General features: G+C 40.3%; 1 protein-coding gene across 1 annotated transcript in view; it reads right to left on the reverse strand.

Annotated features, from left to right (window-relative positions):
- Nucleotides 1-331: 331 nt before the first annotated feature.
- Nucleotides 332-13,130, reverse strand: part of LOC117389442 (transmembrane channel-like protein 3) — a 28,280-nt gene continuing 15,481 nt past the window's right edge. Inside the window, exons 13-22 of the mRNA XM_055232568.1 lie at nucleotides 11,069-11,302; nucleotides 9,349-9,477; nucleotides 8,223-8,290; nucleotides 7,860-7,988; nucleotides 6,397-6,507; nucleotides 4,265-4,390; nucleotides 4,105-4,183; nucleotides 2,278-2,320; nucleotides 1,936-2,200; nucleotides 332-1,295 (exon numbers count right to left, since the gene is read on the reverse strand). Of these exons, the coding sequence (XP_055088543.1) occupies nucleotides 332-1,295; nucleotides 1,936-2,200; nucleotides 2,278-2,320; nucleotides 4,105-4,183; nucleotides 4,265-4,390; nucleotides 6,397-6,507; nucleotides 7,860-7,988; nucleotides 8,223-8,290; nucleotides 9,349-9,477; nucleotides 11,069-11,302 (2,148 nt within the window). The remainder of the gene's footprint in view (nucleotides 1,296-1,935; nucleotides 2,201-2,277; nucleotides 2,321-4,104; nucleotides 4,184-4,264; nucleotides 4,391-6,396; nucleotides 6,508-7,859; nucleotides 7,989-8,222; nucleotides 8,291-9,348; nucleotides 9,478-11,068; nucleotides 11,303-13,130) is intronic.

Consider the following 13,130-nt stretch of genomic DNA (forward strand, 5'->3'; position numbering starts at 1 on the left):
TGTACAGTTCACACACAAAACTTTTTGTCTCAAACTGAATCTCTAAAGACTTCATAAACACAGTTATCTTATAAACAAAATACAATAGTTTTTTGAGCTTGTGACATATGACAAGGACAAAACCAATTTTTTCTAATGTTGTGAAACATTTTATCTGAGGTGAGGCCTTGAGTGGACATAGACTCCATAGCACTGTGTATCAGAACACTCACTACAGTACAACACATGAATACATTATAACGGAATACATAAAATAATGCCTGTGCTTGAGTCCAAACGTATGAGGCAATGTGCAGATTAAACATCGTGTGCTTCTTATGATTCTCATGAGTCAGACGTTGGAGCAGACCAGGTCATTGACCTCAGTGACATTGGGGTCAAAGGTTGTCTTCGATTTCTTCTTGGCCAGTTTTCCGTGGCGAGCATCTGCTTTCACAAAGCGCTCCTTGTTGTGGATGACTTGGATGTACTGGTCCACACTGCTATTCTGCTGGTCACTGCTGGAGGCCACGGACGCTGAGTCCGACTCGGTCAGAGCCGTGTCCACTTTCGGCCTGGTCTTTGGTTTGACGTGAGCCTCCACATGTCTGCCTCTGGACGGGGATCCACTGTGCCTCCCTGAAGATGGGACGTACCTCCGGGTGCGCACCACCTGGTCGGCCCCCCTGCCTTTAGCCTGAGGAGGGGCTTTACGCTGTACCTCTCCCCAGTCCCCCTCCCCCTCCTCTGGGGCCTCATACGGGCCCTTGGCCATGGAGCTCTGGCTCTCAGCTCTCTCTCCAATGTAGAAGTGTGCAGGCTGGTGCAGGTCGGACAGAGACTTGGGTCTGAGGGTCTTTCCCAAAGGCATTCTCCTCCTGGTGCTAGGCCCCTGCTCCTCTTCATCCTCCTCTTCCTCGCTCAGGTTGTGCTGTGATTGGTGGGCTCGGTGGAGGTGTGGCTGATGGTGCAGGGCGCGGGATGTGTAGCGTTTGAAGTTTCTTGGGTACAGCTCTAGGATCTCAGCGGGCTCCTCCATTAGGTAGTGCCGTGGAATTCTGGTTGCCGATCGCAGAAGGTGTTTCCGTGGCTCATGTTCATTGACGATGACATAGCGAGTAGTGTGACCCCTCCGGCCTCCGAAGCTTTGAGCTGTGATGATCCTCTCCACAGGATGGAGCGTGTGGATGGTCTTTCTGTACACAGGTTCAGAGGTCAAGTGGTCAGAATAACGAGGACTGTACACCACCTGGTGGTAGGACTTGGATCTGCTAGCAGCACTATGACCACTGTGACCACTATGTGACGGTGGGGGCCTGTTATAAGAGGAAAGAGCAAAGAGATAAATGTAAAGTCTGAAGATACAGAAATATGCTTCTAAATACTTAATTACACAAGTAATTAAGTTAAGCATGTCTCATTTTTAGTACTTTATACACCAACCAGCCCTGGCCTTTGTTTTGATCAGCCTCAAAATAATTGTATAACACTTTTATGTGACTTTGAGTGCGTCAGTGTGATTATTGCAAACCAGGGATTTTCAAACAAGTTTGTAAATTGGAGCACATCATGTGTGCAAGTCTTTTAAGGATTAGGGATTCTTTTCATAAATAAAACTGAACTGATGAAATAAAACAGTACAAATGTTTCCAACACTATGGCTGGTTGGTGTAATGAATGCTACAGGTTTCAAACTATTGCCATGCAGTCGAGTAGTGCAAACTATTCTACAACATGCCTCAAATGAAATAAGCCACTAACTTCTAACATGCCAATAATTATATTCCCAGAACTTACAGAACAAGAGTCTGAAACAGCACCTGAAAGCCTCTTCAGGTTTATCACGTTATTAACACTTTGTATCTACAGTATTCTGGTAACTTAAGTTCTCTTCTATGCCACTGGAATAGTTTCACAAAATACAACTTCATGAATATTTAGAGTAATGTTTCAGACCTGTGCTCCAGCCTGTGCTTGGGCAGGACAGACACTGATGGACTTCGGGATGTTCCTGGCGCCGCCCCATGGTTCAGCTCGGACCTGGAGGCAGACTGGGTGATGGTCCTGATGCTGTTGCCACGGCGAACAGGAGATTGGAAGTTTGTGACGCTGCCGTTTCGCCGTGGAGACGGGGTCTGGATGGACGCCTCGTGACTGGTGATGTCGCTCTCTTGCTGTTCTGTGCTTGGCTCAGCTGTGGGCTCCGGGCCCTGCAGTCGGGCTGAGCAATTATATCTATGATTATTATTACTTTTTATTTTTATTTATTTAATAAATCTAATGTTAGGGTGAAGATACCTGCAGCCATCTGGAAAACTTTCTTCTTGTCCTCTGTTCGCTCCTGAAACAGAACAGAAGGTTAAAGGACTACAAAATGGACTATTGTGAGCTTTAAGCCATGTTATAATGCTGTCACCTCATCAAAAACATACCTGGAGTCGTGCTTTGTTTCATTACCACATGCTGAGTTTATTATTAGTCTGACTACATCTCCAAAGAATGCTCTGTTCCACCTTGTCATGTCATGAAGAGGTAATTTTCAAGTTAACAGCTACCTTTTACCTTTAGTTCAGTAGAGATTGTCAATTCCAGGGCTAAAATGATCCAAATGATTCTAGTGAGCACTTCCTGTATTACCACATGACATCACAAGGTGGATCAGAGTGTTTTCTGTTAGAGAGAAAACACTGCCTCAATATGCATGTGTGAATGAAACAAAACACAACTCCAGGTATGTTTTTGATGAGGAAACAACATTATAACATGGATCAGAAAATAGTGTAATATGTGCCCTTTAATGTCTTAAACTAGTTGCATTGTGGTTTTAGTAACAGATTTTTTTCTTTTTAGGAGATCGATGGGAAGGCTCTGATGCTTTTACGCAGCGACGTCATAATGAAGTACATGGGACTGAAACTGGGGCCCGCCCTCAAACTCTGCCACCACATCGAGAAGCTAAAACACTCCAAACCGTGAACCAGCAAGGACGAATCTCCCTGGAAACGCAACAACGTGTTTCAAGAGGTAATTTTCAAGTTAACAGCTACCTTTTACCTTTAGTTCAGTAGAAATAGCCAATTCCAGGGCTGAAATTATCCAAATGATTTTCCGTTTGAGAGAAGAACTCAGCCTAAATGTGCAGGATTTGTGTGAATGAAACAAACACAACTCCAGGTATGTTTGTGATGAGGAAACAACATTAAAACATAAATCAGAAAATAGAGTAATATGGGGTCTTTAAAGTACACTTTATCGTTCTGTAGCAAAATTTGTTCTGTATTTGACCCATCCTTTAAAGCCCTTAGAGCATCCTGTCAGGAGCAGTGGGACGCATCTTCAGATCTTCAGCTAGGCTTGGTCAGGACTGTCTTAGGAGGAGGACTTTACGTATGGTGCATGCGAGGCACCTGTTAATTTAGTTAACAACTCTCCATAAACCACAATGTAAAGCTTAAACAATATTACAGTCTTGGCAAAACAATGAAATTCCATTAAAACACTGCATAAATGTGGATGCAGAATTCAACAGCTTGTGTGTAGTTGACTGGTGTGCCCACTAGATGGCACCCACAGAGCATATACGATAGTTTTACTTCACCAGGCTGTTCATGGATATGTATTCATAGAATACAGTGCAGTGGTGGAAGAAGTACTCAATTGTTACTTAAGTAAAAGTAAAAAATACTCAAGTAAAAATATCAACTGAAAAATCTGCTTAAGTAAAAGTATTAAAGTACCTGTTTAAAATTTTACTTAAAGAATAAAAAAAATAAAAAGTAAATAAAAAAAGTATTTTGTACAGATTTTAAGGTCTTATAAAGCTTCAAATGTTTTTGTTAGCTGTTTTTATTTGTATATTTTTGTTTTACTCAAATTATGAACATGTTAAAAATAAACAGTCAGACTTTTCAGCAGGTCTAATAAAAATACTTTTGCTTTTCAGTCCTGTTCAAAAATCAAATAAAAAGTGAAGTAAATATCCACTTTAAAATCTACTTAAGTAAAGTACAGATACCAGATAACATTTTTACTTAAGTACAGTACTTTACTACTTTTACTTACATTCCACCACTGATATTGTGTTTTCTCATAAAATCACTTTTACAAAGAAATCATGACTGTTACCGTCTGAAGCTGGAGTCTTAGTTGGTTATTGGTGAATTTCAATGATCGAGCGATGGACTGCAGGTAGTATATGAGCATGCTACAACAGAGAACAAATATCAGACTGTATGCTGATTTTAAACTCAAATGTGTTGTGTTGTCTGGGGAGTATTTGACTTACAATAGCAGCAGAAGAGCAGGCAGGACTACGATGGGGCTGGTGACATAGTTCATGACTTTACCAAACCACAAAGGAAAATCTTTCTCAACCGTCTCTGAAATGATGTCGTAGATCTTCTCTTGACCGCTGAAACAAATAGACATTCATGATTTTCAAATTTAGACACCATTTTGAGGACTTTTGACAGTTAAAAAAAACAGGATATATTTTTCTGAATTATTTTTCAGACCAAGGTTTAGTTTGTTTTTGTGCCTGACAATTTCAACAGCTCACTAGTGCACTTCCTCAGACTCAAACTTAACCTTGGTCTGAAAAAAAAAAAATCTATTAAAATGAACTAACCAGATGAACCTCTTTGGACTATTGTTTTGAACTGTTAATTGCAGTGGTCGAATGTAATGAAGTAAAAGTAGTAAAATACTGTGCTTAAGTATAAATGGTAAGTATTTGTACTTTACTTATTTATTTACTTTTCCTTCACTACATTTGAGAGCAGGTACTTTCTACTCCACAACATTTTTGAACTGGACTGGAAAGTAAAAGTATTTTTTATTGTTGTTTGAAACCCGCTGAAAAGGCAAAAAGTTTATTTTTTATCAACCTCATAATTTGAGCAAACAAAACATAACAAACAAATAAAACCAGACAGAAAAAAAAAACATCGATTCGGTTGTTTCGGCACAAATAACTACATTTGAAAGTTTTTTTTAAAATTATAGATCTCAAAATCTGTGAGAAATACTTAAGTAATAAGTACATTTGCTAAACGGGCACTTTAATACTTTTACTCAAGTACATTTTTTTCATATGATACTTTTACTTTACTTCTTAATTACTTTACTTCTTGTTTACTTCTTCCACCACTGGTTAATTGCTACGCGTTCATTTTTCACCATTCTAAAACCTATGCATAAATACCCATACTACAATGACTACAACTTCATTACACAAATTCATGGCTCTGTTCATGGCTCTGTTCCGCTGTAAAATCCATTGATACTGTCCCATCTCTGTCTCAAAAATACAATTAAATGTGACTTCTTGTTACATCCCCAATCCTTAAGTTCTTTCATCTTTTAGTATCTTTCTGTTATGTTTTGTGCCTGATTGAATCTTGTCCCCTTATTCCCATGGGCTCGCTGCCAATTGGAGGATTGTTTTCTGCCTGGTCAATCACCTGCAATTTAAGGAAGACACCTGCTTGAGGCTGCTGGTCTCTGTGGTCAGCCTGCCATTTTGTCTGTGTCTCATTTAGTCGTTAGTCATTCGTTTGCCTCTGTGTCTAACTTTACGTGTTTGAGACACAAGTTTCGTTATATTTTTGTGTCTCTTGTTATTTTTTCACTTTGTTCTGTTTGTAGTTGTTCTGTTTATGTGTTTCTTTTGGGACACTCCTGGTTTGATATCCTTATGTGTCCCTTATTTTGACACTGTTTTTTAATAGGCCTATGTGAATAGTTTTTTGAGACACTGAACTTGTTATCTGTTAAACCTGCTGTTTTTGGTTTCTTAGTTTAGGTTCTTTTGTTTTACATTTGCATACATATTTTAGACCACTTTTGTTACTTTGCCTTTTATAATCCTGTTCAACTTTACTTATACCATTGTAACGTTTTGTTTTTCTTTAGGAGGGTACATCTGCTTTTGGATTTATTGCAGTTAGGCCTGTCACCATAATTACTATATATACTTATTGTTCAATATATGAAAGCTGAAACAATATATTTTATCGTGTATACAATTTCTTTGCACAAATGGGGAGATTTTTGTTATTTTAGTTGTAATATGAAAAGATTTGAGCTGTAGAGGGTTGAATAAATCACTCTTATGGCTAATTATTGCCTCATTCTGCTATTCATTTGTCACAGCTCAGGTATTTTAATTTTACTGTCTATTTAAAATGGTTCACTGGGAGAATGTGGCTTTATTTTAATCTTAATCAGTGGCATAAAGCAGTTTTAGTATTATTATTTGTCTTTATATTTCTCTATAGTGATATGTTGTGCTTCAAAATGTGACAGGCCTAATTGCAGTCTTCAAAACAAAATCGAACCCAGGTATAATTTTTTGTATCTTGGTTTAAAAAAGTTTATTGTTATTGTCCAAGTACTTAAGGAAAGTAAAGCATGTACCTGAATGGGCCACAGTGCTGGGAGGGTCTATATCTGACTATGGCAAAGATGGTGGGCAGCATACACAGGAACAGCATGAACAGCAGCATTGCCAGGTAAAAGTTATTTGATCTAAAGAGAGCAAGCAAAAAGCAGATGTTACCTTAGCGTTTCAATATGGACTCAACAAGATTTAAAGGGGCCATGTTATGCTATTTTGTGTTCTATGTTATAACAGTGTTTCCTCATCACAAACACACCTGGAGTTATGTTTTGTTTCCTTCACACATGTTTAACACACAACCCCAGCGTATTTTGAGTTCTTTTCTCTCACACAGAAAACATTCAGTTTCTCCTTGTGATTTCATGTGGTAATACACAAAGAGCTCCAATGTGTTTTTAAACTCCATGCACCTTCGCTAGAATCAATTTGATAATTTCAGCCCTGAAATTGCCAATCTCTACTGAAGGTAAAAGGTAGCTGTTAACTTGAAAACTACCGCTTCATGACATCACAAGGTGGAACAGAGCATTTTGAGCTTCCGAGATACAGACAGACTTACAAAGGATTACTCAACATGTGTGAATGAAACAAAATGCAACTCCAGGTATGTTTTTGATGAGATAACAGCATTATGATATGGCTTAACACTCACATGAGTTAATTTTGTGTAATATAGGACCTTTAAACTTAAACTACAGATCATTGAACTACAAGATAACATAATGGTACAGTTACTCTCATTTAGTGGTAGTGAGAATATGGTTATTTTCCTCAAACTAATACATACATTGTGGTACTTGATCACGCAATTTAGGATTCAACCTCCACAGCTTTAATGAGAAAAAGAGAAAACACAGCCTGTGCGGTTTATACATATGCAATTTTTCCTTCTCTAATTGGATCTTGATAAATGCATAACAAACAGTACAACACACATAAAGCTGTTAAAAAATACTGGTGCAAAATAGTAGTTAAATCTTCCAATACCAAAATTTGAACCAACGAATTACCCATCCCTTGTATTAAAGCATCAACTGTATATATAAATGGACATAGCTAATCCGGTAGCCAACACGTTTCAAATAGGAAGTGAGCATGGGTGTGCTTCCGGCTCCATTAACTCAGGATTCAGTTCACTTTCTACTGATGCTGTGAGGCTCATCATTTTGCTATTGAAGTTTTTATATTGACTCACTCTACATGATCCTTGTGTTTTATTTTGCTATTTTGTCCATACATTAAGATATGAACATTCATAACAGACAAATCAAGTGCCTTCTCTCCCCGAGGTCACTCGCCTTAGTGTTGAAAACAAGTTTGATGGACAGCGTTGCCTTCAACAGCCTGCCTCCAGATTGGCTCTTTGGTTACTATGATACTTGGGCTCAGAATTCCAAATACGGAACAGTCTATGTATTCCACATGGGTAAAGCGTCTGTCTCGGGGACACAATACCAGTCCACATAAAAGTGCTGCGTACCTAGATGCTCTGAACACTTGCTGATGTGGCACATTGCAGGTGAGGACTGCCCAGCTCCTCAGATACATCAAACCAATCAGCTTCAAGACATTAAAGGCAGGTAGACACGGGGAGAAGAATGCCCCCATCCTAAAAATATCAAGAGACATGTAAGCTACACCTACACAACAGACATCCACAGACCAATGCTATTTATCACAATCATTTGGAGCAAGGTGAAGTTTTAGAAATGAGCAGAGGGATACAGTTCAGTGAAGCACAAAGGTATAAAGGACATGTTATTGGGGGATTTAAACAAGGTCACTGAGACTGGCTGGCTGGTTTGACACTGACAATTTGATATTTTCTCTGTAGAGCACTCACCAGATCATTCCCTGGTTGTAAATGAGATGTAGGACGTTCTCAGCTATTTTGAATTCTCCATATTCAGGCTAGAAAATAGACACATAGATACTTTATTGTCTGCTGTCAAAATCAAAAGCAAGAAACATGTACCCTAGAGGAGACTATGTCAGCCCAATAGTCTAAATACAAGGTGTTGGTTATATGCATAGACTGTTTACATAATGGACATAGCTAACACGCAAGCCAGCACAGTCCAAATAGGGAGTGATCATGGGCGCGCTTCAGCCTCCAACAATTCCAATTCACTTTACATTGAAAAATTGTCACCCCTCTCTCTGTAACTGCTGATACATTACATGATACATTCATTTATACATGTCGCTTCTTGTCTTCTTATGTTTCTTTTTTCCTTTGAAACCTTTAGATCCACTCTTTCACTCAGAACGGGATGAATGTAAAACCCATCACTGTTCACTCGATGCAAAAGTAGGCTGGTTATCGCTACCTATCAGAAGAGAACAAAACTGTATAACATGTATTTATAAGGGACTACATCATAGACTGTCTGAATATCTCACTTGTTTGTTGGACATTGATAACGGAACATTTAATACAAGATCTCATGAAACTGAACTGAAATATGAAAAAGGGCTTTTGGCTGTTTTGCTTCACAAAAATGGAAAAATGGCACTTAAATAATCTCATGACAAACATATATACTCACACCTGCTCCTGTTTTTAATGCTTTAAACTGACTTATGTAGTTAATTGTTTTGTTTGTATTTCTCTGTATTGGGTGTCCATGAAGAGGAGAGTCTGAGTGCTCACATTTGGCTCTCTTTGTATAAATAAAAATAAATAAATAAAATACTGTCTATGTGGTTAAAAAGGGCCAGAGATTATAGAGGTAGTGGCAATGATTGACATTCTACTCAAATATTAAATAAACTGATAATCTTTTTTAATACCACTAGTCTCAACACAGGAATAAGAAGAATCATGAGAATCATAACGGGAAAGAGATAGAGATGTATAGTACAAAGATTGCGTCACAAACCCCTGTAATGTGTAATCAAAATGCTATAACCATTAAATAAGAAAACAATATAGAATTTAAACCTTAACAATATAACTGTGTACATACAAACTTGCTCTCGAGGTCCCAGCAGCAGCAGTCACTCAGATATCTCACCACCAGCCCTCTGATGAAGTCGATGAGCAGGATACTGGCCACAGTGAAGATCATGTCTATAATGGACAACTTCAGCATCTCCTGCACAAAACACAGACCACATAGGACTACACAATGAACTCTTCATCCAGGATAGTCCCATAGCAACAAAACCTTTCAAAATTTTGTATTTGGACTAGGTTTTGAAAAAAATCTATTCTGAAATAACAATATACTAGCAACTTGCACATTTTTTTCTCCAAAGGTATTTTAAATATATATGTTGTGCTTTTCCACCTTCAAGGCACTCAAAGTGCTTTACGTCAAGGAACCGCTCAGTCATTCACACACCGGTGTACGCAGACACTGGCGAGGTGGGTTAAGTGTCTTGCCCAAGCACACAACAACTGCATTCATCTGTGAGAGATGGAATCACGCCGCCAACCTTTGAGTCAGTGGATCTGACTGCTCAACCAATGATGTTTATGTCGAGAGCGAGGTTTGAACTGCCAACCTTCAGATTAGTGGACAAACACTCTACCAACTGGGCCACTGTTGCCCCATCTCATCTCATTCCTGAAAAACTATGGACATGAAAGTGTTTTTGTGTTATATATTGGGAATTCCAGGTGCCACAGTGGGGTGCCAGTGGCTAAAACTGCCATTGTGTCCCTAGGCAAGACACTTCACCCACATTGCCTAGTATGAATGTGGCATCTGTGAGTTGGTCGGAGGGGCCGGTGGCGCAGGTTGGCAGCCTCACTTCCATTAGTCTGCCCCAGGACAACTGTAGGTACTATAGTAGCTTACCACCACCGAGTGTGGCGTGAATGAATAATGCTCTGTAAAGTGTCTGTAAAGGGTATATAGATCAAATGCATTATTGATTTAAAATATTATTGAGTAAATACCATAAACTGTCTATATAAATTCACATTTTGGTCTTAAAATGTTCATATAAACAAGCTCTAGATGATCCTGGCGTTTTTATTTCGCTATTTTATCCGTGATTCAAAATAAGAACATTAACGGGTTGGTCCCACTAGCGTTAGCAACAGGTTTGACTGACAGCGTTGCTAAGCATCTGCTCCGTGCTATATCAGCGGTGTGGGCGCAAAGGGACTTTAACTTCAACAGCCTTGCTCTAGATTGGCTCTTTGGTTGCTATGATACTCGCAGTCAAAATTCGAAATATGGAACTCGGCTAAAATTCTCCCCTATAACTGCTAGCCTCAATGAGCTTCATTTGATTTGGAACTGAACGCTATGGGTGACACTCACTTACTCCACTTCTTTATACATTCAATAGCAAGTATATAATAGTATGCATCAATGTAATCTCTTTCATTTATTTAATCAGTATGAACCTCCTGGGAGCTCCCTCCACATTGAGAGGAGCCAGCTCAGGTGGATTAGGCAACTGTTCAGGATGCCACCTGGACGCCTCCCTAGGGAGGTTCTGGGCATGTCCCACCACAAGGAGGTCCTAGGGAAGACCCAGGACACGCTGGAGGAACTATGTCTGTCGACTGGCCTGGGCCTTGGGATCCCACCGGAGGAACTGGAGGACGTGTCTGGGGTGAGGGAAGTCTGGGAGTCCCTGCTTAGATTGCTGCCCCCGCAAGTGGAAGAAAATGGATGGAATCAGTATGAACAGCGTGTATTACTAAAGAGAGATTTCTCTATTTTGTACCTGTCCCACGTAGGTCTCCCAGCACTGATCCTGCTTGTTCTTCTCAAACACAGTGGTCTGATTGGAGAGAGCCAGTGCGATGCTGCCTCTGGTGGTGTCGGCAGGGTCCAAAACAGTAGCGACAGTGGCTAACGTGCTAATGTTCCTGGGCACTGGGGTAGACATGCCTTCAGGCTGCGAGATTGTAGCCAGGAACGAGCTTGAGTCTGTCCAATTTGAGGATGTGACAGGAATCTGAAATAAGAAACACATAATTTCTACAATAAAACTGCACTTTTTAAATGAACACAAACATCAAGGCTTAATACTGAAACTATAAACAGTTTGAAATATGTAACCCATTCAACTTTATCCCAGTTGTTTTTTTAAATAGACACAATACAAGATAGACAAAGTTAAAGGTGTACCATGTAACTTTCTGGTGGAGCATCTGCCACATGTTTGTCTCCATGGAGATGTTACTGCTTTGAATTAATTCAATTCAATTAATTTTATTTTTGTAACGCCCAAAATCACAACAACAGTTGTCCCGAAGGGCGTTCATGTTTTGGTTGATGGAGGAAACCGGAGTAAACCCATCCAGACACGGGGAGAAACATGCAAAACTCCACACAGAAAGGCCTGGCGACCCGGGGATCGAACCAAACCTTCTTGCTGTGAGGCATGAGCGTTTCCACTCAGCCACCGTGCTGCCTACACACAAAAACAAAGAGGAAAATCAAACAACAGGAAAAATCAGACAAAACAAGAAAAATCGGCCAGGCGAGGAGGAGGGGGGGGGGCGGAGGAGGGCCAGGCGAGGAGGAGGAAGACCAGGCGAGGAGGAGGAGAGCCGGGCGAGGAGGATGAGAGCCAGGCAAGGAGGAGAGGGAGGCGGGTGGAGGAGAGCCAGGCGGGGAGGAGGAGAGGGTCCAGCTGTCATCGGGGCATCTGAAAGAGTTACACTCCACAGGGGGAGTGGGACAGGGGACAACATGTGAATAGCATTGCTGATGAGAAAATAGGAGGAAGCAGAGGATAGTGCTCAGGCTGCCATACTTTCCCCAGCTAGTTATCTCCTACTGCAGCCTATCTTATCCCGGGTTTTAATGTCACTCCCTAACTCCCTCACTAAGTAACCTGGTCATAAGCTATACCGAAGAGGAAGGTTTTAAGCCTGGTCTTAAATACAGAGACTGTGGGGGCCTGTTTAACATCAGCAGGGAGTTGATTCCATAGCACAGGAGCTTGGTAACTGAATGCTCTCCCTCCCACTGTACTTTTGGACACTCTAGGAACCATTAATAGTCCCGCATTCTGAGAGCGGAGTGCTCTGTTTGGCTGGTACGGGACAATAGCATTTTGCAGATAGAATGGGGCCATACCGTTTAGGGTTTTGTATGTCAGGAGGAGGACTTTGAATTTGATTCTAAGCTCGACAGGAAGCCAGTGCAGATATTTTAGTACAGGACTGATGTGGTCTCTTCTTTTACTTCCTGTTAGGACTCTGGCCGCTGCATTTTGAACCAACTGGAGGCTCCTTATAGTACTTTTGGGGCAGGCGGCGAGCAGAGAATTACAGTAATCAAGTCTGGAATTAACAAATGCATGGATGAGGTTTTCAGCATCGTTTTTAGGTAAATATATTTCGCAGGTGAAAGTATGCGGTTTTACAAGCTAGGTTTATATGGGCTGTGAATGAGAGATTTTGATCAAATAGGACTCCAAGATTTTTTACAGTAGGGCTAGAAGCTATACTCACATTGTCGAGTGAGATTATCTGGTCCGACAGAGAATCTCTTTGACCTTTGGGACCAACGACAATGACCTCTGTTTTTTTAAAACTTATACTTCTATATTAAGTTATAGGTCACATCTGTGGAGAGGCAAACTCACTCACAAGAAAAATACAAGGTTTTCAATGTATTTTTTGCACTTGACACACATAATTGAAAACATTTGTAAATAATTCAAGGCAAAGCAATGACTCTCCATGGAGACAAGCAAGCATCGTACCCTCCACCTGAAAAGTTACATACACATTTGTTTTTGAGGAGGTAACAGCATTATTACAGGGCTAAAA

Source organism: Periophthalmus magnuspinnatus, chromosome 3, assembly GCF_009829125.3.
Source record: "Periophthalmus magnuspinnatus isolate fPerMag1 chromosome 3, fPerMag1.2.pri, whole genome shotgun sequence".
Classification (NCBI taxonomy): domain Eukaryota; kingdom Metazoa; phylum Chordata; class Actinopteri; order Gobiiformes; family Gobiidae; genus Periophthalmus; species Periophthalmus magnuspinnatus.